This window comes from Penicillium soppii (genome assembly GCF_028829465.1).
Source record: "Penicillium soppii strain IBT 18220 chromosome Unknown utg000010l, whole genome shotgun sequence".
Classification (NCBI taxonomy): domain Eukaryota; kingdom Fungi; phylum Ascomycota; class Eurotiomycetes; order Eurotiales; family Aspergillaceae; genus Penicillium; species Penicillium soppii.
In genome coordinates, this window is record NW_026643240.1 from 85451 (window position 1) to 109356 (window position 23906).

Below are 23906 nucleotides of genomic sequence, written 5' to 3' on the forward strand. Positions count from 1 at the left end.
TGGCCTGTCGGCTATGGAAGTTTCGAAGGTTGTGATGGTTTGGTTTGATTCGTTTTGGTATATAATAATGCTCGGTCCCAGATTGCTTGATTTTCCCGTACAGTCATACAATCATGAATCGGCAAACTATGATTGAAATGCGTGAAAACATGCAGGAATCAGCTTTAGATGAAGCAGACAAAGCCGATCCTCAATCCACTGTCTCTCCCATTCCAGAGATCCCCGATGCGACAATTAATACACCCGACCAGGGTTATTCTCGGCTATCCATGATTTCCATGGTGGTTTTCAGCGGTTTGGCTATTGGTTCAGATGGCTTCAATGCCTCGATTATCGGCAACTTAGAACTCATAATGGGAGTCATTTATACAGAATCACTCACTACTGCAGTTGCCGCTCGTCTCTCAAATGCCTTCATGGTTGGTATGATTGTTGGTATGTTATCTTTCGGCTATATCTCGGATAGGTTGGGTCGAAAGACAGGTGCAATTCTTACCACAATCCTTTTGGTCCTGGGAATTGCCCTGAGTGCTGGTGCCAGTGGAATCACTGAGAATGGCATGTTCTGGATGCTTATCATTGCCCGTGGGGTCGCGGGTGTCGGTGCAGGGGGGTTTGTTCCACACTCAAGTTGAATCCCATAGCAATCTGACTGACCCTGAAAAATAAATATAGCGAATATCCTGTCGCTGGTGCTGGTGCAGCCGAAGCCACAGATGAAGCTCCTGGCATGCGCAGACGAAGAGGATTTATCTTCGCCATGATCGGGGATTTATCTGCTTCTCTTGGGTTCGCCTTCGGTGCACTCGTTCCGTTGATTCTTTTGCTATGTTTCCATCAAAAGGTGCAACACTACGAGTCTGTGTGGCGCATATCATTAGCTATGGGTGCTATTCCTCCCTTGTCCATCTTTTGGTTTCGCTACCGAATGGTGATGAGCTCGGCGTATCGCAAAAGCTCAATGAAAAAGCAACGAATTCCATATTGGCTGGTGCTCAAAAAGTACTGGCGACCTTTGCTTGGAGTTTGCGGCTCATGGTTCATGTAAGCCACCGACTAAAATCCCTTTTGGTATATCTCTGATCTCCGATCTTTTCTTTCAGCTATAATTACATCTCCTATCCCTTCGGACTGTTCTCATCTACCATTGTTGGGCGTGTGAATCCTACCTCTTCCCTTGCACTCACCATGGCTTGGGGTACACTTATCAATTGCTTTTACATTCCAGGTGCATTCATTGGTGGCTTATTGTCAGATCGAATTGGACGCCGCCGCACAATGGCTTTGGGTTTCGGGCTGCAAGCCATTCTCGGATTTATTCTTGGCGGCGCCCTTGGTCCAATACAAACCAAGCTTCCCTTATTTATTGTACTTTATGGAGTCTTTTTGACTCTGGGTGAGGTTGGACCGGGAGCCACTATTGTTCTCACTGCCAGTGAAAGCTTCCCCACCGCAGTTCGTGGTCATGGAGTTGGTCTGGCCGCAGCCTGGAGTAAGGCGGGAGCAGCGATTGGAACGCAGGTATTTAAACCGATTCTGGCTAGCTGGGGTAATGACAGTCTTCATGGAACCCAAGCCGTCTTTTTGATCGGCTCTGGCTTCGCGGTTATTGGGGCATGTCTGGCCTGGTTCGTTCTTCAGGATAGTGATACTATCTTGGATCATGGAGACCAAGAGTGGAAGGATTACTTGACTGCTCATGGCTATAGCCATATCGAATGGGGAGTTGAAAAGCAGCCTATTACTATCGCAGATGCCAAAGTACTAGACTAAGGGGACAATTTTCGAACTTTGGAAGTGAATAGCCGAACACCTGGGCAATATATACTTTCTTTACTATCTATAGAAGTAGTATAAAACCGAGCACATTTTATTAAACAACAGAATTAGATACTTATAATTAAAAAGTCCCAGAGACTGGTGACAAGCGAATAACAAACGAATGACACAATTCACCTAGGTGAGATCGAACAGGAGTCCCGAAGGGCCGTGTAATAGTACGTGTGTACTTGTCACGAAATCTAACCCTTCCCGCAAACTCCACTGTATTGACAACGTTGGTAGCTGTTGGTTGCATTCTCGTTGCGAGAAAGGGTGGCCGTTGTTGAAAGGTAGTTTACAGCAGGCCGCCGAAGCTGACACAGGGGACGGCCACCCCAACGAGGTTGCCATTCTATGTAAGTTAGTCTCTGGTTACTCTGTTGTCTTGCTGGTGTACATACAGCCTGGGAGTTGGTATTCTGGCAGCAGGCAATTTGTTGCTGGCAATTCTTCTTGAGGAAGTCAGTCAGTCCAGCGGCGCCGAGGACTAGGCAAAGGTTAGTATGGATCTGGAATCTTCGGGGATTCATGTCATTTACCGGAAACTGGGATGTCAAGCTGAGTGCAGCCCTGGCCAAGACCAAGGCCCTCGCTGCCAACCGCACCGAGAACGTTGGACAGAACACCAACGTTGTTCTGGCTGACACCCTCGGTTTTGGTGACCTTATTGCAGCAAGACACCTCGGCCCCATTGCCGCACTTGGCAACAGCATCCTCAACCTTGTTGTCGGATGCTTGTCCAATGGGGCCACCGTGGCCAGGCAAGGCCATGGCAGTAGCAGCAAAGAGGACGGCGGGGATGAAGAACTTCATTTTGAAAGCTTGAGAAAGCGTCAAGGAATTAAAGGCGGAGTGATGAATTAGAAGGCTTTCAAGAAATTGTAAGGGATGATGGATAGAAAACGCAATATCTGGCGAAAACATCGTTCCTTTTATAAATTTGAGGGTCACTCTTGGTTGTTCCAGTGTTTGCTTCTTGGACCGAAAATTCTGATTTGCGTTGCTGCTATCCTAACAGGAAATCAAACTAGACGGCCTCGAGCAAATCCGTGTACTGTGATCGTACATTGTTGTTTCTTGTTAGGTACGACGTGGCTTGGCCGACAAGGATTTCCAAGTTTGGGGTATCCAATATCAGTGAAAGGCTTGAATTTGCATGAACGTGCTGATTGTCCCCTGGCGATCAAGAGAGCCAGCGGGCCGGGATTTCAATGGCTCCCCAGATGCCGATCATATGCAGGCTGCAGATATAGGTTTTACAAGGCGTCGCTACTCGGGTAGAGTGATTGGGATCTTCGGCAACTAATACGCGATTGGGTGTTTCTTAATTTCACCTACATGTGATTTCTTGATCCTCCAGACTGAGTGGATTATACTCATTCAATAGTGGATGTGATATATGTGTAATCTATCACATCTACAAAGAACATAGTTTCTTCACTCCTTCGACAAGATTGCATACAGCCTCACCCGTTTATTCCTTTGCTCGTCCAAAATATTTTTCTTGTTTCAAATACCTCATGATAGTCTCAGGCTTTTGTAAATTTGTCATTCGTCTAACTGGAATAAGTAGTTGCATGCGTGGCCCTGACTGCAGGATTCTCCTGCGTCATGTATGATATACCCCTGTCAACCACAAACAACTGACTCCCGATCACCGGATCACAAACTTGAAAGGAAATTCAACGATCATCAAAATGAAGTCTAGAACAGCCCGAGTGCTCCTGCGGGGGGCAAAATTGAATCGTGATGAGCCTGTCTGGTGCCGCCAAGAGGTACGAATGTACGAACTTGGCAAATTCCCCGATCTGGAAGATATGTGACAAGGATATTATATCTCATCTGGAACAAAACAGGCGATTACGAAACTTCGCCAAAGGATGCGTAGTGTTGGATACCCGTCACAAAATACGTATTCGTCTGGCTATGGCATTACCACATAAACGACTCCTCCACGAATTTGATGGAGCGGTGGCCTTGTCGCATGGCAAGATGGGTCGCAGCGCGTGCTTCATCCGCCATTCCGTGGGGGCCACACACAAGGATAGCAAGACTGCACCCAGCTGAAGATGCATCGCAGGCTCGACTCATGATCAGAGATTGAAGGTGGGGTCGACCTTCTTGTACTTCATATCCAAAATCGCTAAGATCTTCAGAACATGCAGTTGTATCACGAGTAGCGTAAAATGAGGCGCTAAAATCGTCTCGCTCAAGAGCAGGTTTTAATTCGCGACTGGAAACTTCGTGGATGAAAGCCGCTTGTCTAGTTGTCCAAACAAGGTGAATGTCTCGAACCTGTGTTTTCTCGTTTTTAGGATTCTCTTCCCAGTTTTGGTCAGAACGGCGAAGGTGATCCTGAATGTACGGAACGGCTGATGCTATCCCCGTGCCACCGACGATGATCAACACTGATTCGTATTTCCATAAAGGGAAGGTATCCCCGTAGGGGCCTTCAAGGAGCACAGTTGTTTCGCTAATCGGGTTTGGTGAAAGTAAACATTGCTCACGCAATGCGCGAGTCCAGCCATCATATGGTCGGACCCAAAAGATAAATCTCAGCTTCAAAGAATGTTCTTCTTCCGTAGAATCCCTTGTTAAGTGACGTTGGTAATCCGAGTGTGGGGATCCCCCCGCAAGAAGCGGTACATGGGAGAAATCAATTGACTCAATAAATCTTGTTGTGGATGTCGGTGTTAATGAAGAATCATCCCCTGTTTCGTAAGACCAAGCTCCGATAGTGAACGGATGGCTCTCCCAGCCACTGAGTCTGAATGGCTGGTACAAAAAGTAGTACTGTCCTGGCAAAGGATGTAGCAAAGGTGTTCCTGGCGTAACCTCCATCCGTATCACGTCGGCTGCTTTGTCGTAGGTCATTCTTGTCGTAGAAGCCTTGATCAATCTTTTATATGAAAGGCTCACATGTAAATTACAGTAGCAAAGCCGTACAATTCGAAGAAATCGGTCTGCTACCCATATAGCCACCGAGGGCCATAGGTACTGCCAATATTCATGTCCTTCAAAAATCACAGTGTGGCTGTAATTTGTTAGGAGAGATGGAAAGGTGAAAAGAGTAAAAGTAGGTCAGTCTCACTCACTAAAAGCACCCGACAAGAGTAAGAACTGAAAGCACGATATGGACTATCAAAAAAAGCTCATATGTCACAATGCGAATTCGATCAAATGAAGTGATCAACAGTAAGATCATAGATAGTGTGCCCTAATATTCTGATGTCAGACGTCGTCAGCTTGAAAAATAGCCCGCGAACATACCAAGATACCCCACAAAACATAGGCTTTCGATAAAACTTTCCAAAGTGTGTTGGCTATCGGTTAAACTCTAGGTCAGTGAGAAATCGTGGAAGATCGCATGTCCAAATCTTACCCTGGATATACATCACAATATAGAGTAGTGAGTGCACAATTGCCTGTAATGTAGCCACCCGGGCTACGTGTCGATGGAAAATATTGAACGACGCAAAACTCCATCCGGTGGCCCACAGGAAGATGTTATTCCGACCTCCGAAGAGCCAAATGAGTGGAAAGTTTGCAAATGCCATAATACCGGTACGATCTGCAGAGTATCGCAAAATCTGGCTGGGTATATCAGGCCAGCTGAGTTGTTCATCAGTCTCTTCCACTTCTCGCATCCACGACCTCGACACTTACTAAATATTCCCGGAGAAGGTTCGGTATCCCACAACGCTCAAGGTGAAACTCATGGCCCAAAATCCCATGACAATAAGTGCTTCAGCTCTAGTTGAGAACGTGAAGCCTAATATGTATCGGCGCGTTGCCAACGGTGCTGGGATCATGATATGAGTCTGGATCCAGTGAAGCCATGTCCCAATCAATGGGGGTTTTTTTGAAGTGTTCATGAGCGGATAAAAGTTTGATGCAATTGCACGCTCTGATCGTCGTGCTAGACGATGAAATGTCCAGTCCCATAATCGATGAATGATACCCAATGACAGTATGCTACCCCAATAGGCGTACCCGAGATAGCTATTTGGTCAGTGTTGAGTTGTGCGTCATCTCGATATAACAAGGCTTACCCGAATGCATGGTGCAACCAGGTCACGAATTGCCAAGAATCCTAAATTGTCTGTCAGTCTTCATCAGATCGCTTCCCAGGGGTCCAAGGGTCTCACAATTGTGTTAAACATCAGATTGTAGTAGGATGGTGAGAGCAGAACCGGGAAATCTATCGGATCAGCTCGGGCCAGCTCTTGATATTCAATCACCCTCATGTTGCGAATGGCTTCCTCCGTCAAATTTTCCGCCAGTGTGTCTCGGGACAAAAGCGCCTCATGGCCGAATTCTTGGCAATCATCGGCCAGCTGGGCGATGCCTATTGTACGCTCACGTTCATTGCAATATATCTCCGATGCTGCATATATGGATGTAACTTTTAGTATGTTCCGACATCGAGAATGCCACATGGGTTTGGGGGGAAGGCCGGCAAAGGATATGTAGTTGTATGCCGAGTATACGGCTGTCACACACCGCTCGTCTTTCAAGATACCAGCCCAAACACCATGGGCGCATGCGATGAGCAGCCAACCGAGTAACATGGTGAAACCACCAGATCTCAGACAAGTTTGGGAAGAAGAAACAGTTGAGAAAAAGGCGGAGCACCGGTAGTAAGCCGATAATCGCAATCACTGTGGTGGGCCCATGGGGATCGGGAAGTCTCTGAACCCTTGGACCGAAATTGTTAGGAAATGACCCCAAGTGGAAGGATTACCTGAAGGAGATTTTTTACAAGAAATGATTCGGGGTTTTTGGAATAAGAATACAAAAAGAAAGGGAGAAAAGAGAAAAAAGCAGGGCATATGCAAAAAGCCTCGTGATTTTCCTATCTTATCTGATCGGATTGATTAGATAATGTTGCCGCGTGAGAATATCATCGGCTTAGCGCGTCAGCTATATACGTACAGAGTAAATATAGTGTGAACCTCCTTGTGTTTGTCTCTTTCGTATTGTATACTTTTTCTACGCCTCTTACCTAGGTATGGTTGATTGATCGTGTATGAGCCACAATTTCTCTTACCTAGGCAGGTTCTAGGGTAGATTTTTATAATTTTGAAACGGATAATCATGGATGCAGGTAAATTGCCACCAAATATATACCTCTGACAAGAATCCCTGAAAAAGACCATTGAGACTACCCAGGTAGGTATTTGGAAATCGAACTTCTCCCTGGTATTTCTATCATATAGGTAGAAGAGCCTTGAAAAGTAGGTTATAGGCCTAAAAACTTGAACAAACTAAAATCATGCAATTGATAAAAAATGTTGTCATGATTGACGCCTGGGCCACCAAGACCTGTTTGCCGATGGACTGATCAAATATTTCGAAGCCTCCTTTTCCGAAATTTTCCCTGAGGTGAATCTCCTAGGTACCTAGTTCTACATTAGATAGTGAGACTCAGACTTCATGAAGTCCAGTCTAGGAAAGCAGCAAGCTACTCAAGTACTGCCAAAATTTCTCACGATCCAAATATTACCCCACGGGCGGCGCAACCCGACTCGGACCCTTTTCGATTCCATCCCACACTAACTCGGATAATTGAATCTGCAGGGTGCTAATCGTCTTTCGCTCGGGTCATTCCCCTCCGGTCCCTGTTATCTGTACACGCGTTATAACTAGAGACCTGCCTTGTCAACCCCTTGTTACCCGTCTGTTCCCATCAACATGGAAGCTATTGATGTCGATCCTCCACCGGAGATGACGTCTATCGCGGAGTCTCCGGAGCGTAGGACACGATATTCAGCCTAAATCTTATGCGACAGTTTGTTAAAATAAGCACGGACGGACAAAGTGCAGAGCGAGGATACGAAGAATCGACCAGCCCATTGAATGATTATTGCTGAGAATAAAGTAATTTCTTCTTCCTCTTTCCCTCTGTTTACCAATAGTTTGGGAAGAATATGCGGCTTTCATTGTTTGCCCTCGGTACCATTTGGGCATCTAGCTCAGTGGCATCTCCAGTACAGTCATCCCCTTATAATAAATCTACTTCAAAAGGGTTTCGTATGCAACACGGGTTTGAAACAGTTCTGGTACAGCCTTACGGATACGATGGCTTTCGAGTTCGAGCATGGCCATTTCGGGCGCCAACGGGTCAAGAGATCGGGTTTGTCTATGACCCACCACTTGAAGGACCCGAGGATGGAGAAGCACACGGAATGACCTTTGATACAGCCTTTAACGGCAACCAATCAGAAAAATTGCGTAATGGCAACATGGTCGTTCGCACCTCTGGATGGGGAGGTAACCCTGGAGGTTACCGTCTCGCTTTTTATCGAGTCGAGACCAATGGCTCGGAGACCCTCCTCACCAATGAGTATGCACCACTCAAGTCAATCAACCCTCGGTACTATTCTTGGACCGGACCTGGAAGCGAGTTCGCTGCGGAATTTTCCTTCAGCACCACACCAGAGGAACAGATCTATGGCACAGGCACCCAACAGGATCACCTCGTCAACAAGAAAGGGCTTACAATTGACCTCATCAACTTCAACACACATATTCCGACCCCGGTCTTCATGAGCAACAAAGGGTACGGCTTTGTCTGGAACATGGCCTCAACCGGTCGTATGGAGTTCGGCCCACTGCGCAACAGATTTACCGCCGATGCAGCATCGGTGGTTGACTATGTGATAGTAGCATCAGACCCCAGTGACTACGACACACTTCAACAACGGCTCTCTGCACTGACAGGTCGGGCTCCCACCCCGCCTGATTGGTCACTTGGTTATCTTCAATCCAAACTTCGATATGAAAACCAAAGTGAAGTTGTTCAGTTGGCACAGCAGTTCCACGATCATCAGATCCCAGTGTCCATGATTGTCATCGACTACCAATCTTGGGCTCACCAGGGAGACTGGGGACTCGACCCAAATTTGTGGCCCGACGTGGCAGAGATGGCCCGCCAGGTGAAAGACCTGACCAACGCCGAGATGATGGCATCCCTTTGGCCCAGCGTGGCCGACAACAGCGTCAACTATTTGGAGATGATGGCCCAAGGATTTCTGTCAGCTACTAGATCGGGGCCTGGTACGACCGATTCATGGAATGGGTCATACATCCGCAACTATGATTCCACGAACCCCGGGGCGCGCCGTTTCCTGTGGAACACACTCAAACAGAACTATTTTGATAAAGGAATCAAGAATTTCTGGATCGATCAGGCAGACGGTGGTTCTCTCGGTGAAGCATATGAAAACAACGGGCAGAGTGACTATATCCAGTCTCTTCCCTTCCCCATGCCCGATGTATTGTATGCAGCGGGTTCCCAAAGCAGTGTGGGCAAACTGTATCCATGGGCCCACCAACAGGCCATCGAAGAAGGATTCCGCAATGCAACCACATCAGAAATTGGTTCCCCCTGTGATTACCTGTCACTGAGTCGTTCAGGGTACATTGGTTCTCAGCGATTCTGTAGCATGATCTGGTCTGGCGACACCACAGCAGTGTGGGAGACACTTAGCGCACAGGTAGCTAGTGGATTGTCCGCTGCTGCGACTGGCTGGGGTTGGTGGACTCTGGACGCGGGCGGCTTCCAAGCAGATCCAACCGTTTCGTGGAGTGCTAACATCGACTCCCCCGAATATCGTGAGTTGTATGTCCGATGGTTCCAGTGGACAACGTTCCTGCCATTCATGCGCACCCATGGGTCTCGAGCGTGTGACTTCCAGGATACATACACGTGCGCCAATGAGCCATGGTCCTATGGATCGGAGAATACTCCAATTCTTGTGTCATATATCCAGCTTCGATATCAGCTGTCTGCCTATCTTCGAGCGGTCTTTGCTCAACTTCAAAAGAGTGGTCGAATGATCATGCGTCCCTTGTACATGGATTTTGAAAAGTCGGACCCCCATGTGGCTGCATGGACACAGAAAAATACCAACATCACCACCCAGCAATATATGTTTGGTCCTTGTTTGCTCGTGAGCCCTGTTACAACCCCGAATGTGACGGAGTGGTCTGTGTATCTGCCACAGACAACAGATGTTAATTCGAAGCCATGGACGTATTGGTGGTCGAATGAAACATACTCCGGAGGGCAGACAGTGACTGTACCAGCACCAAAGGAGCACATTCCATTGTTTCATCTAGGTACTCGGGCGGACATTCTGGATGGACGCGTTTTCGCGTAAAGCTGAGTCAGAAATTCAGTGAGGCGGGCAGGTCGACCGTTCCACGGAGATGAGGCGAGACAAAACAGAATATAATGAGATAGTTATCGAATAGAAAGACAATACTCAATGCCTTGGGTTCAACGTTCAACGTTGCCATTAATGGTACGGAGTAGAGACATCTTGCAATGAGGCACCGACCGCAGAGTTCTGGCAGAATATCAGGCGGTCGAGCATGATGTCACGGGTATTTTCTCGTCCTTCACCACTTACGTTGTACACCACTTTGAGACCGCTATCATGGGAGGCGGAGAACATATTCCAATGAATCACAGAAAGGTTTCATATGATCCAGGACAAAATGCATACCTCCATGCTGTGGTCGATTTAGGCAGGTAGGTTCAATGCCTCGCCCCTCCATTCAAAGATATACTGACTCTGAAATCCATAGCAATGGTATCCGTTGTTCGATTTCCGATCTCTCGCCCCCGAGTACCCGAGTTCTTCCCACTGTCCACTTTCATCGGGTAAACATCTCTCTGTACGAGGCTCAAGTGGACCCCAAAACGGGCAATCGAATCCCCATTCCACAGCATGTCATCGATCGAGTTGTTAGCGCCATAGTTCGCTTCCAGATAGTTTGCGTGGAAATCGGAGTACCGAACGACAATATACGGATTATTGCCACCGAAGCAACTCGAACGGCTCTCAATGCCTCTGCATTCATCGAAGCGATTCGCCAGAAGACCGGTATCTCAGTGGAAGCACTACGAAAGGAGGAGGAGGGTGTGATTGGCGCATGGGGAATCGCCAGCAGTTTTTCAGACGTGGAGGGACTCGCTCTCGACTTGGGAGGTGGGAGCATGCAAATGACATGGATCACTTCGCATGCCGGCAACGTACACATGAGCCAACAAGGATCGGTCAGCTTTCCTTATGGAGCAGCTGCCTTGACACAGAAACTGGCCGATCTGAAACGGGACAAAAGTAAAGAGGAGGCCCACAAAGCTCGGGAGAAATTTCGCAAAGAGATGGCGGACAACTTTCGCGACGCCTTTAAGAGAATCGATGTTCCCGAACATTTGGTGAAAAAAGCCCAGGAACAAGGAGGCTTTCCTCTATATCTCTCAGGAGGAGGATTTCGGGGTTGGGGATACCTCTTGTTGTATCTCCACCAGACAAAGGGGCGCAGCTATCCCATCTCGATCATTAACGGATATACTGCGCCTAAGAAGGACTTCGAGGACACTGAAGCTCTCAAAGAGGTAGCTCGGACGGCACACGAGATTTTCCGAGTCTCGGATAGGCGGCGCAAACAAGTGCCATCGGTGGCATTTTTAGTGAACACATTAGCGGAATCATTACCACATGGAATCAAAGAGGCCCACTTCTGCCAGGGTGGAGTAAGAGAAGGTGTGCTGTTTCGAGAGATGCTCCCGGTCGTCCGCCAGCAGGATCCTCTGGAGGTCGCTACAGCCCGTTATGCCCCTTCTTCGGCGCAGGCCCTGGCTGCATTGATGTTGGCTGCCCTCCCTCGGCCGTCCGCCAAACGATCGTTCCCATCTTCCATCAGTATACATCTAGTCCAGGCCTTTGCTAACATTCTCTACTACCACGCCACCATGTCCAAAGAGCTGTCTTCTAGTGCTGCACTTTTCAGCACTAGCACCGGGGTCTTGGCCTCTACTCATGGAATCCCACATGCTCATCGTGCACTGCTGGCACTGATGCTCCAGGAGCGTTATGGTGGAGAATTACCACCCCGAGACAGGGATTTTAAGACCCACCTCCAACGGATCTTGACACCAGAGGAGGTCTGGTGGACACGCTATCTGGGAAAGCTCGGCCTAGTGCTTAGTCAACTCTACCCAACCGGATCTATCGACACATCTAAGCCTCGCATTGTTCCTGCGGCACAATGGCAGGATGGGCTCGGGAAAAAGGGCGAAAAGGAAGGCTTGAATCTGACAATATCCATCCAAAAGGTGGCTTACGACCCGACTCACTTGAAGCAGGAGCTTGAGCACGACGTCCAAAGGATCCAAAAGGTTGGGAAACGAAAGAACTGGATTGGTGGGCGCGATGGATGGGGCATCAAGGTCCGTGTCTCAGTGGTGGAGGAGAATTTATTGACCCCGGTGAGTGGATAAGCTCAACATGCGGAGTTGTTTTGCATTTTTGATGTAGATCTTCATTTGGATCAATACTTTTCTTCTCGTGAGCCCATTTATATTAGCATGGAGATAGTTAACATTCATGTATATATATATGAAGACATGAGGAATATGCCTAAGAGCTCCTAGGAAAGCTCAAATTCCCTACACGCGTAGTTCCATGGATGGTCATCTTACTCGGGAAAAATCGCAAGGGTTTGGATCCACTCTTCTCTCTGCGTAAATTAAATGCCGAATCGAGTCATAAGTAGCCGAGATATGGACAAGTCCTTAGAAAGCTTCTTGTCTCCCTTTCAGTGTCTCCAATTCAGGCACCTGGGCAGGGTGATGTGAGATTGATGACATAGTGAGGTGTGACAAATGCAAGCAATTCTTTTCAAGGTGATATCTTTAGTTGATAACGTAACATTCCAATATACGCAGATAATACGTAGATAACCTTGGAATGATCTAGGCAGACACCAAAAAAAAGCAGAATAAAGATTGAAATGCCGAGAAAAAAAAACGGAAGCTTGTTCTGGTCCCACTTTCGCCTTGTAGGGCTGAAGGTCCGTGGATTTATTCCGATGTTGCATCTGAATCTCGCCTTGAGTTTGTTTTTCTCTTTTCTTTGTTTCTCTGTTCTAAATCTTATCTGATGGTATTTATCTGATCATCTAAATTCTACATTTCAGCTTTCCCTAATTCCTCCCACCATGGCTTCCACCATGGATACTATTGATCCTAAGGAAAAAGATATGAATGTCCAGGAGAAACATATTCACGAGAAGAAGCATCACTATGAGCCCAATTCTGATTCTGGTAAGTCCTTGATTCTTTTCCCATTGTGCCTTTCCAATGTGTCTTTTATTCTTTTTCTTATCCTTTCTGTTTGCTGATTCCAATTTTACTTAGATGCGGACTCTCAAATCGATATCTTGCGAGCTGCCGGTATAGGGATCGCTGAAGATGATCCCACTGAACCAATACTCACTCTCCGTATGTGGGTGCTTGGAATTCTCTTCTGTATTGTCATCTGCGGGTTGAACACTTTGTACACACTCCGTACACCATCCTTGACAATCACGGGCTCTGTGGTCCTCTTGTTGGCCTACCCCCTAGGAAGACTATGGGAGAAGATTGTCCCAGACTGGACTGTCCCATTGGGAGATTTGTCTTTCGAGCTTAACCCGGGACCATTCAATACAAAAGTAGGAACTCACTCGATGGTCGCATTGATCAAACTAACAAAACAACACAATAGGAGCACACTTTGATCTACGTCATGTCCAATCTCAGCATCTATGTCCGTCTCGGTGCCGATGTTCTCACAGAGCAGCAAATGTTCTACGGTTACAAAGCAGGATGGGGATTCCAAATTCTTATCACTTTTTCCACATTCCTCATTGGGTTTTGCCTAGCTGGGCTATTCCGGGCAATTGTCGTTGTACCCAAGGAGTTAATTTGGCCAGGAGTTTTGAGCGTCACTGCCTTGACCACCACCCTCCACCATGTCAGTCAAGAACAGGTGCAATCACGGTAAGAGTTGATGATATCCTTGTTTGTGCGAAACAGGAATAATGAATGACAGTTACAAAACTTGGAAAATGTCCCGCTATGCCTTCTTTACCATGGCAGGCTGCATCTCTTTCTGCTGGTATTGGTTCCCGGACTTCATCTTCCCTGCGCTTAGTTACTTTAGCTTCCCTTGTTGGATCAATCCAAAGAACAAGGTAGTGAATCAAATCTTCGGGATGAGTTCTGGCATGGGTCTGTTGCCTATTACCTTTGATTGTGAATAGATTGGTCCCAACACCTAATGGCTGCGCTGACAGTTTCGAAGGGAGCCAGGTTTCTTACGTCGGATCTCCTCTACTCATTCCCTCGTGGGCCATTCTCAACGTCACTGTTTCTCTGGTTTTCTGGATCTGGATTGTGGCTGTTGCTTGTTACTACACAAATGTTTGGAATACAGGATACCTCCCCTTTCAAAGTTCAAAAGGTATCCATTCAACCCTTCGCATATGGCATTGCACAATAATCTGATGTGAGTGCGCAGTATTCGACAATACCGGAGATATTTACAAGGTCAAGACAATTGTCAATGCGGCCTCCGGTTATAAGCTTGATGTCAAAAAGTATCTCGCCTACTCACCGGTAATTAAACATCCGTTCCTTATCATGAAACGAGCAGCACGCTGACCATACGAAAATCCAGGTCTATATGCCTGTGACCTACGCGTTGAACATGTTTGGACTATCGTTCGCAACGCTGAGTGCACTTCTTGTTTGGGTAATTCTTGAAAAGCGGCACGTTATGGCCGATGCATTCAGACGTGTGCCTAAGCTGGTAGTTGAATCCCTTCCACGCCGCTCCAGGGCGCACAGCGAAGATGACAGAGGAGACCCTGATGTTCCTCTTTGGTGGTATTTGGTTTGTTGTGTTCTGGCATTGTTCATGGCGATGTTCGCAGTTGAGTGGTGGGATGTCGATCTTAGGTGGTACGGTGTTCTGCTGGCATGTGTTGTTGCACTCGTATTCTATCCTCCGGTGAGTCAACTCTTGTGCTCAATTTCTTTGTTTAAAGTTTCGCTAATGGACTGCAGCTTGCTCTGGTCTATGCGACTGCCAACCTCAAGATCAATATTGATATTTTCTGCCGCATTGTTGCTGGTTTTGTATTTGAGGGCAAGGTTCTGGCTAATATTTGGTTCTTTGATATCGGATACATCACCACTATCAAAGGTCTTTACTTTGCCCAGGACATGAAACTGGCCTACTATTGTCACGTAAGTTCCCGTATGACCTTTTCAATTTCGGTGACGCCGTGCTGATACTTCCCAGATTCCTCAACGGAAATTATTCTTGGTCCAATTTGTTGGAATGATTGTTGGCACACTCTCATCACTCGGAGTCCTCAACTGGGCTCTCAACCATATCAGCGGTATATGCACCAGTGCCGCCGTCAATGGTTTCACCTGCCCCTACTCCAGCACACACTTTAACACTTCTTTGATTTGGGGTGCTGTGGGACCTCGTCGCTATTTCTCAAATCAGATTGGCTACTCCGCTCTACTGTATTTTTTCATCATTGGCGCCGTCCTGCCTATTCCCGTCCACTTGTTAAGTCGCCGCTATCCTAACTCGCTGTGGAAGAAGATTCATATCCCTCTATTTATCGGTGGTTTGAACTACCTGCCCCCTGCGACCGGAATGAATTACGGTAGCTGGGCAGTAGTTGGGTTGACCTTTGGTTGGCTTATCCGCAAGCGACTGCATGGCTGGTGGAGTAAGTACAACTTTGTGCTGAGCTCCGCGATGGACTCTTCCGTGGGAATTGCGGGTGTGGTAATCTTCTTGACGATCTATTTCACTGGAGCTAGCGAACATTTCAGCTGGTGGGGAACAGAAGTGTACAAAGTAATTGTGATTTTTCTCAAATTTGAGCCACTCATGCTAACTGGTAATAGAACACCTGTGACTGGAAAGGCTGCCCGAATCTATCTCTCCCGAAGGGTGGGAAGTTTGGCGAGTAAAGAGAGCCTATTACCCATCGACACAGGTCTATCCTTCGGTTGCGAGTTCTTGATCTCACAGAAAGCGGAATATGGGAATAATGTGCTGGCCTGTCAACACTCTGGTCATAGTGGGGATTTTATTGTGCGGTTGGTAATCCATCAAAGATCCGACCACTCTTTAGCGCCAGACGTAGAGCCCAGTTCCAGAAGGATATACTAATAATAAGATTCAAACAAACATTTCTGCACTTCCAGTAGACTGTGAAATTCTCCGTACAGTCAACACATCATTGTAACGACATACCTGGGCCTACTGCAGAGCCACTAGCGAAACACTAATTCAACTTTAATCCCGATGATATAATGTTACTATCAATATATGCAGAGACATAAAGAAATGAGGCATCCAACATGAAAGAACTCTAGAACATTTGATTTAATTCTGTGGGAGCCTAATGTAGGGTGCTTCGTTCAAAGGTCAACCAATATGAAAAATCGAGTGCTCCAGTAAAGGAATTGGAATATGGATATCGGAATATAGGAAAGAGCAGTATTACTTATTATATTGCGTATGTATGTACGTCTGCCGTAGATGGCCTCGACCTGGTCCATTGTTAGATCTGACACATTTCACATTATGCACATTGTACACGAATTTTTATGTTACGGTATTGGTATTTAACCTTACAGGATGTATCTTTGGGTGGGGATAATACGATGTGGCCGATCCGATGTCGGGAATGATTGATTAGATTACTAGCCCGATTGATTAGATTTTCTAACTATGGCCTCAAGAAACTACAGTATTGTATCACCTAGGCTGTTGATTGTTTCTTAATTTTGAAATAGTTTGATAGAATACAACATTTTATTATGGGAACGACACTGTAGTCCCTGGCAGAGAGACGATCTTTTTCAGATGATCCGGGCAGCCAGCCCGTGGCCCACCAAAAGTCCCTGGTCTTTCTCAGTTCGCCAGCGAGAGCAAGATTTCGTTTCGGAATATCGGGATGTGCCAAGCTCTAGTGTTGCCAATCACTGTTATCAACTCGGAAGCGTGTCCCGGGCTGCCAAAGACGAAAAAATTCCCTTTCTCGTCCGGGACTCCACCCTACAAACACCCTCCCACCTGATTGATAACCCTGACAATATTTCTGCAGATGATTATCTGATCTTGAGTGGAGTCCAGTGCCACGAGGTCTTTTTCTTCATCAACATCTTTCTGGTGAGTCAAATTATGAAATGTGTTCCGAGAGCCAATTCCGGATTATATTCCTGTGAAGGGAAAGTTTACTGGATGATCCCCGATGATCGAGAGGAGACCGAAGGGAATCTTTACAATATTATTACCATGAGCTCAGATTTTGATATGTGCATGGGTTCAGCATTAAGTAACCGGACGAAGGTGGCTCCGTCATCAGTCCACTTCGGCGAAGAAGGAATTTTCACACAAGCCTTGACAACGTGGAAAATGTCTCGGAGCTGGGATATTTTCGGTGGGACCAGCGGTATTGTATACGTTATAATTATAGTTTATATGTACTGCAAGTATGCAGGGACGTCATGCATGTGAATAAGGCTTAGGGCGACGGTAAAAAACGAAAAGAACAATGTCCAATTGCTTTGGAAAAGAAAAAGAAAAAGGCTCAAAAATTACCTCGGAGCTTGCGTATTCATGCCAAGGTTCGCTTCAAAGCATAAGCGGAGTCTGAATTCACGCCAAGGATTGATTGGAGCCAATCGAAATCAAGCATAAAAGCCAAAGCCTTGAAATTACCAATACGGACTTCCGATGTGGAGAACCGGCATATCTGATTGAAGTTGTAATAAAAAAATGGATTCAAGTATCGTGCGAAATTTGTCGCGGTATTGTCGGCTACATCTATAAACCCGCTCTTCTTTTTTTTCCCTCTTCTCTTTCAATTATCTCGTTAACCATGGCGACTCCAAGAAGTGTGCAGCGATTGCAACAAACGCTTTCGCACGTTCAGCCTCCTAGTAGTCCACAGCTGTCTATTGTCGCGGGTCCGACAGAGCCACAGCTGCTGGATATCACTTTGGGCGAACTTTTGACACTCCAAGCACTGCAATATGGAGGAATTGAGTGTTTAGTCTTCCCTTGGACAGGTGCGCGATGGACATATGGTCAACTCAAAGATGAGACCGATCGTCTAGCCCTAGGAATGCTGGCCTCGGGTATTCTGAAAGGCGATCGTGTCGGCATCATGGCGGGCAACTGTGAGCAATACATCTCCGTTTTCTTTGCGGCTGCCCGGGTCGGAGCTATCCTGGTTGTTTTGAACAACACGTACACCCCCTCGGAGCTGTATTACGCTCTGAATCATAGTGGTGAGTTGATATCCACTTTCTGTATTACTGTCTCCATATTAATCTCTGGATTTTTCCTATCTCCTTTTAGAATGCCGAATGCTTTTCATGACCCCGCGCATTGGACGCCATAATCTCGAAGAAGTCTTATCCGAACTTGGCCCTAATCCCAAAAAGGCTGCCACTTCGGAATCGTTGGAGGAAATTATTATTCTTCGCGGAAGCTACAATAACTTCAGCAATTACCAAGATGTCGTGCACCGCGGGTTGTCGCAGGATGCGCATTTGCTCCAGGACCGCGAATCTGAATTGCGATCTGATGATGTGTGTAATCTGCAATTTACCAGTGGCTCAACCGGAAACCCTAAGGCTGCAATGTTGACGCACCAGTAAGTGGATCTTGCCGATCAATTGTTTTCTTTTTTTTTTTTTTTGTGGCTAATCTTTCCGCAGCAACTTGGTAAATAACTCTCGATTCATCGGCGATCGTATGAACCTTACATCTTTCGATATTTTGTGCTGTCCGCCACCCCTGTTCCACTGCTTTGGGCTGGTCCTGGGCATGCTGGCGGTGGTCACTCACGGCGCCAAGATTGTTTTCCCCGGCGAAATATTCGACCCCAAGGCTGTTCTGCATGCAATCTCCGATGAAAAATGCACCGCTCTGCACGGTGTTCCCACCATGTTTGAGGCAATTCTTAGTGTCCCCAAGCCTGCTAACTTTGACACCTCAAATTTGCGCACTGGAATTATTGCGGGAGCCCCAGTTCCGCGTCCACTTATGAAGCGGCTCTTCGCAGAACTGAACATGACAGAATACACTAGTAGCTACGGTACTACTCCTTTCAATTGATGAGCTCAATCAATACTGACTCAATTATAGGTCTAACTGAAGCCTCGCCGACGTGCTTCAATGCTTTCACCACCGACAGCATCCACACCCGACTTACGACCGTCGGGAAAGTCATGCCGCACGCCCGTGCGAAAATTATCGACGCCGATGGAAACATTGTTCCCGTAGGCCAGCGTGGTGAGCTTTGTATGGCTGGCTATCAACTCACAAAGGGGTACTGGCACAACCCAGAAAAAACTGCCGAAACATTCATAACCGATGCTGAGGGTGTCAAATGGCTCAAGACTGGCGACGAAGCCTCTTTTAACGCAGAAGGGTACTGCACCATTACTGGTCGGTTCAAGGATATCATTATTCGCGGTAAGTTTACGAAAATTTAACTCCACTTTCGATCGACGACATTTCTAATCCAGGATCTAATAGGCGGCGAGAATATCTACCCGCTTGAGATCGAAGAAAGATTGTCCGCGCATCCCTCGATTGAGTTGGCATCCGTAATTGGTATCCCGGATACCAAATACGGCGAGGTAGTTGGAGCATTCATCGCGGTCGCTTCGGGCGCCACACGTCCGACTGACGATGAGCTTCGGACGTGGACCCGTGAGACTCTTGGTCGACACAAAGCCCCGCAGCATGTGTTCGTATTTGGCGAAGAAGGGGCTTCCAGCACGGTTCCTGTGACGGGGAGCGGCAAAGTCCGAAAGGTGGAGCTGCGCGATATGGCAACTGCAGTGTTAGCTCAACGCCAGTAACTAAAAGAGAGATTGTACATATAGAGTAGAGACTCTAGATTTTTTTGTTTGCAATAATACCCCAATTCTCAGAACGTGAAGAAGACTTGAAATACCGGCTGGAACATTTTAATTAGAGTGTATCTTATCAGATTCGTTACAGTACTGACGAAAAGTGGGCTCTTACTAAATTGCGCCATTTTCTTAACGAATACATTGCGTCGGCTCCGACCGCGGTACTCCACTTCCCAGAATCAGATTAGATGCTATCTTGTCTGATCGATGATCATTACCGGATTAGATTATGTGGCTGTACTAAACCTCGGAACTTATATTACCGCATTACACGGATTACCGGGGCTCTATGGTTCATCAGTCTTCCAAGGTTCCGGTCATTCTCAGAGATTATCTCCCAAAGTCTACATAGATCATATTGGGATCTTATAAGATTGGATATTTCGTTTCCCAGGTATTGAAAATCTTGGGGGTTAATTCTAACGCGAAAATGCTTTTACCTAGGTAAATGTGCAGTTTCAGCCACATATGTATTTTCTTCGTACCACCCCTAGTTCATACCACCCACGGTCTTAGCGCCTTAGCACACAAGCCCCATGACACTATAGTTGCCCAACAGTCTGGGTCTTAGGCTTCCAGTTGCTTGCTTCTGTTGGAGGTTGATGAGTCTCCGCCTGTCCCTGCATAAATGCCTACCTAGGTGATTGCACACCATTATATCATACAACCCCCATGGAGAAATCTCCAGGAAAATGTATCGGTTTTGAAGAGAAAAACCTATCGGCCAGTCTCGAAACCACAAGAAAGCCACAGTGCACCGTCGAATCAATTCCAGTTCCCCGAGCTTTATGTGTCTTGAGAAGTTTAAACAACATAATCTCACGCCGAATCCCAGGTGTAAACGTTACATACCTTGATAAACCTGTCTCACGGGTGCCATCGGATCTGATAAAGCCAAGAAAAAGAAGCCGAGAGAAGGAAAATAGGATATCCGATGTCGCTGTCAATCTGATAAGATCCGGACCCGCCTAATCCGATGATAATATGACGCTATGCTTTTGCTAATTTTTCTTCACTGACATCCTTGGCTCTTGTTTGTCTTTTTTTTCATTATCCTCCGATTCTGCTTCTGTTTCATTTTCGTTCATTTTATCCGCTTCTCCAGCTCCATCCCCTCTATACTCGCCATGCCTTCCAACGACTTCGTTCGAACTGTATCTCGAAGCTTCCGAGTCCTTGTGATTGGTGGCTCGTACGGAGGTCTAGCTGCTGCATTGGCTCTCATTGATCTTTCACATGCTCGCGTTCCGCGATTCACCTACGACCCTGAAGCTAAACCCCCCACATATCGCATTCCAATTCAGATCACGGTAGTTGATAAGCGGGATGGTTACTGTAGGTTCCCCCAAAGATCGGCATTCCTTCTACGCCGCTCACATAGTTAGTCCATTTAATCGGATCCCCAAAGGCTTTAGCCTGTGAGAAATTTGCTTCCAAGGCTTGGACTCGGTTCCAGGACATTCCTGGCCTGAAAAGTCCGGATCTCAGCTTCATCCAAGGAAGCGTCAGCTCGGTCGATTTCAAAGCGAAAGTTGCTCACATCGTCGACTCGGAAACAAAGTCCAGCCGCACAGAGTCTTATGACTACCTAATAGCTGGTTCGGGATTGCGACGAACCTTCCCCACAGTCCCCCAGTCCTTGCGGCGGGAAGAATTCCTCAAAGAAGCCAGGGAGCACATGTCAGATGTGAAGAACGCCCGCGACGGTGTTGTAGTTGTTGGCGGAGGTATGTTAGCCTTTCTCAGTATTCGAAATGGCGCCATCTTAACGTTCATTGCTTTTTCAACAGGTGCCGTCGGTGTGGAGATGGCTGCCGAATTGAAGATTCTCAATCCTCAACAAAAGGTGACTCTAATTCACTCCCGAAAGCGTCTGCTTTCGTCGGAGCCATTACCCGATGATTTCGCCGACCGCGTTGGCTCCATCTTGCGAGAGACAGGCGTGGAAGTTGTCCTTGGGCAACGCGTTATTGAGACGAGGGCGGTAAATACCGAAAATGAGACACGAGTCTGGAACTTGACTCTCAGTGATGGGCGACAAATCACAACCGGACATGTTCTGAATGCCGTATCGCAAACTATTCCAACTTCGACATATTTATCTCAGGAAGCTTTGAACAAGGAAGGATACATCAAGATTCACCCCTCGTGAGACAGACTTCTTCGGTAATAGATAGAATATCGCTAACGTATTCACAGACTGCAATTCTCCGGTGACATTCCTAATGCAGAACACCACTGGGCTGTAGGCGATCTCACTGCTTGGGAGGGTATCAAACGCTGCGGTGGTGCGATGCATATGGGCCACTACGCCGCGATGAATATCCATGAGCACATGCTGGCAGAGTGCACCGGTCAGAAGCCAAACTATCAGAATCTATCACCGTTCCCATCAGTGATGGGTTTGGCTCTGGGCAAGAAGGCAGTTAGTTACACGCCTGACGAGGGCACTCGTGAGGGCGAGGATCTGATGAAGAGCCTGTTTGGTACAGATATGGGCCATACCAGTACGTTATTTTCCCTTTATCGTGTGGCGCAAATTACTAACCGTTTCGCAGTCTGCTGGAACTATATGCGCCTGGGTGAGGCATGTTAGGCCCGACCAAAAGAACTGATGGTGAGGTGTATGTAAGAATGATCCGTTGTATACTAAGTTATTATTGTTTTGGGACTTTAAGCAGAATAAGGATCACGTGGTTCGAAAGAAGCACATTCAATTGACGATGTGTGGATTTCGGATAGAGAATCGATTTGATTAATTCTCAACTATTCCATGATTGATAAAGGAAAGAAATGCAATTTTGGATTACAAACGCCACCAGATCTCCATTTGGCTGGGTCAGGGTCAAGTGGAGAGAGACTGATAAGACATAGAGGTAAACAGTCCTATACTCAATTGTAACTAACGACAATGGTGTACAATATGCTGGACAGTTTAATGAATATAGAAGCGTTTGCTTGTTTGCGCATTCGCATATTTGCTTATCTATTATTTGTCTCGCCTCCATAGCTATAGATAGCGAGCTCCTTTCCTCGGAGATCTCAGAATATTATACCATTCTGCATCACTATTCCATATCACTATTCCACTCATATAGTGAGCCACATCACAATTACTAATTGATTGGGGCCAAATAGCCCTGGAAGGGCATTAGAGGATATCAATCACATTACAGATTAACCTCGAAATTGGAAAAGAAAATAGTATGAAGCGGGGAAAGTAGAAGAAAAGCCCTGACTACACAAATACACAGAGAGTGATAACTATTGTAGCCTTCTTCATGTCTCTTCTCCTTTTGTACCCTGGCGGGATTTTTGACACGTCGCACAGAATCCATAAGCATCTTGAGCAAAGACCAAGTTGATTACAATTCCCTACACAAATTCTTCTCAATGCTTAGAAATCCAGGTTCCACTTGATTCCACCCCGCTATTTGGAGATTTGGGGATAATTAACAAACTCTTAAAAGATTTATATACTTATGTACTAACGTACTTTCAACAATCATCTTCAACTACACCTCATTCATATCCACAATGGCACCATTCGGCACTATCTATTCTTATCAGCCCAGCCCTCGGGTTATGAAGGTCTGCAGGTTGCATCACCCCCAGACTGAACTCCCATGCTAACCCCTGATAGGCCCAGGCAGCAGCCAACCTGAACGGCCTGGAGCTGTCGGTCCCGGAATTTGCCATGGGAAAGACCAACCGCACCCCGGACTTCCTGTCCAAGTTCCCTTTAGGTAAAGTGCCCGCCTTCGAGGCCACCGACGGTACTTGCCTGTTCGAGTCCGACGCCATCACTCAATACATTGCTGAGAGCGGCCCCGCCGCCGACCAGTTGGTTGGAGCCACCCCTGCCGAGCGCGCCACTATCCGTCAGTGGATCTGCTTTGCACAAGGTGAGATCCTGGACCCCGTGACCCAGTTGGCTTTGTGGCGTCTCGGTCTTCGTCCTTACGACGAGAAGACTGAGCAGAGCAACCTCGAGCGTTTGGAGCGCTCGCTGGCTTGTCTGGAGAGCCACCTGAAGAATCACACCTGGTTCGCTGGCGGTGATAAGCTCAGCTTGGCCGATATTACGCTTGCCGCCGCTCTTGTCTGGGGTTTCTCCATGGCCATCGATAAGGACATGCGCAAAAAGTACTCTACCGTCGTCGAATGGTACGAGCGCACCATCGAGTCCAAGGGCGTCAAGGAGGCCTTTGGTGAGAAGAAGTACATTGAGGAGCGCTCCGTTCCTTCTTCTGAATCTTCTTAAATCTGCCGATGAAATCAT

General features: G+C 47.0%; 10 protein-coding genes across 10 annotated transcripts; 7 read left to right on the plus strand and 3 right to left on the minus strand.

Moving 5' to 3' along the window:
* Positions 1-113: 113 nt before the first annotated feature.
* On the plus strand, positions 114-1773 carry N7529_010666 (uncharacterized protein; the record flags this gene model as incomplete). Its single annotated transcript, XM_057246193.1, has 3 exons — positions 114-613; positions 676-1044; positions 1104-1773. The coding sequence occupies 3 exons, from the start codon at positions 114-116 to the stop codon at positions 1771-1773; spliced, it is 1539 nt and encodes a 512-aa protein (XP_057091542.1).
* A 343-nt stretch (positions 1774-2116) lies between these two features.
* On the minus strand, positions 2117-2634 carry N7529_010667 (hydrophobin family protein; the record flags this gene model as incomplete). The annotated part of the gene is made up of 3 exons (XM_057246194.1): positions 2117-2173; positions 2223-2308; positions 2361-2634. The coding sequence occupies 3 exons, from the start codon at positions 2632-2634 to the stop codon at positions 2117-2119; spliced, it is 417 nt and encodes a 138-aa protein (XP_057091543.1).
* A 1119-nt stretch (positions 2635-3753) lies between these two features.
* Positions 3754-4695, minus strand: N7529_010668 (NADPH oxidase family protein; the record flags this gene model as incomplete). The annotated part of the gene is made up of 1 exon (XM_057246195.1): positions 3754-4695. One exon carries the CDS (start codon positions 4693-4695, stop codon positions 3754-3756), a length of 942 nt encoding a protein of 313 aa, XP_057091544.1.
* A 1241-nt stretch (positions 4696-5936) lies between these two features.
* Positions 5937-6392, minus strand: N7529_010669 (uncharacterized protein; the record flags this gene model as incomplete). Its single annotated transcript, XM_057246196.1, has 1 exon — positions 5937-6392. One exon carries the CDS (start codon positions 6390-6392, stop codon positions 5937-5939), a length of 456 nt encoding a protein of 151 aa, XP_057091545.1.
* Positions 6393-7751: 1359 nt separating this feature from the next.
* On the plus strand, positions 7752-9986 carry N7529_010670 (glycoside hydrolase family 31 protein; the record flags this gene model as incomplete). The annotated part of the gene is made up of 1 exon (XM_057246197.1): positions 7752-9986. One exon carries the CDS (start codon positions 7752-7754, stop codon positions 9984-9986), a length of 2235 nt encoding a protein of 744 aa, XP_057091546.1.
* A 141-nt stretch (positions 9987-10127) lies between these two features.
* N7529_010671 (putative transcription regulator (RTG2)) lies at positions 10128-12115 on the plus strand (the record flags this gene model as incomplete). Its single annotated transcript, XM_057246198.1, has 3 exons — positions 10128-10130; positions 10191-10360; positions 10417-12115. The coding sequence occupies 3 exons, from the start codon at positions 10128-10130 to the stop codon at positions 12113-12115; spliced, it is 1872 nt and encodes a 623-aa protein (XP_057091547.1).
* A 719-nt stretch (positions 12116-12834) lies between these two features.
* On the plus strand, positions 12835-15655 carry N7529_010672 (uncharacterized protein; the record flags this gene model as incomplete). The annotated part of the gene is made up of 9 exons (XM_057246199.1): positions 12835-12940; positions 13034-13329; positions 13383-13657; positions 13921-14120; positions 14178-14275; positions 14337-14669; positions 14726-14908; positions 14964-15539; positions 15590-15655. The coding sequence occupies 9 exons, from the start codon at positions 12835-12837 to the stop codon at positions 15653-15655; spliced, it is 2133 nt and encodes a 710-aa protein (XP_057091548.1).
* Positions 15656-17574: 1919 nt separating this feature from the next.
* Positions 17575-19570, plus strand: sidI (putative long-chain-fatty-acid-CoA ligase; the record flags this gene model as incomplete). The annotated part of the gene is made up of 5 exons (XM_057246200.1): positions 17575-17986; positions 18057-18354; positions 18419-18798; positions 18849-19178; positions 19242-19570. The coding sequence occupies 5 exons, from the start codon at positions 17575-17577 to the stop codon at positions 19568-19570; spliced, it is 1749 nt and encodes a 582-aa protein (XP_057091549.1).
* Positions 19571-20751: 1181 nt separating this feature from the next.
* On the plus strand, positions 20752-22220 carry N7529_010674 (putative pyridine nucleotide-disulfide oxidoreductase AMID-like; the record flags this gene model as incomplete). Its single annotated transcript, XM_057246201.1, has 5 exons — positions 20752-20959; positions 21010-21351; positions 21415-21772; positions 21824-22131; positions 22183-22220. 5 exons carry the CDS (start codon positions 20752-20754, stop codon positions 22218-22220), a joined length of 1254 nt encoding a protein of 417 aa, XP_057091550.1.
* Positions 22221-23161: 941 nt separating this feature from the next.
* On the plus strand, positions 23162-23888 carry N7529_010675 (glutathione S-transferase family protein; the record flags this gene model as incomplete). Its single annotated transcript, XM_057246202.1, has 2 exons — positions 23162-23215; positions 23268-23888. The coding sequence occupies 2 exons, from the start codon at positions 23162-23164 to the stop codon at positions 23886-23888; spliced, it is 675 nt and encodes a 224-aa protein (XP_057091551.1).
* Positions 23889-23906: the final 18 nt, after the last annotated feature.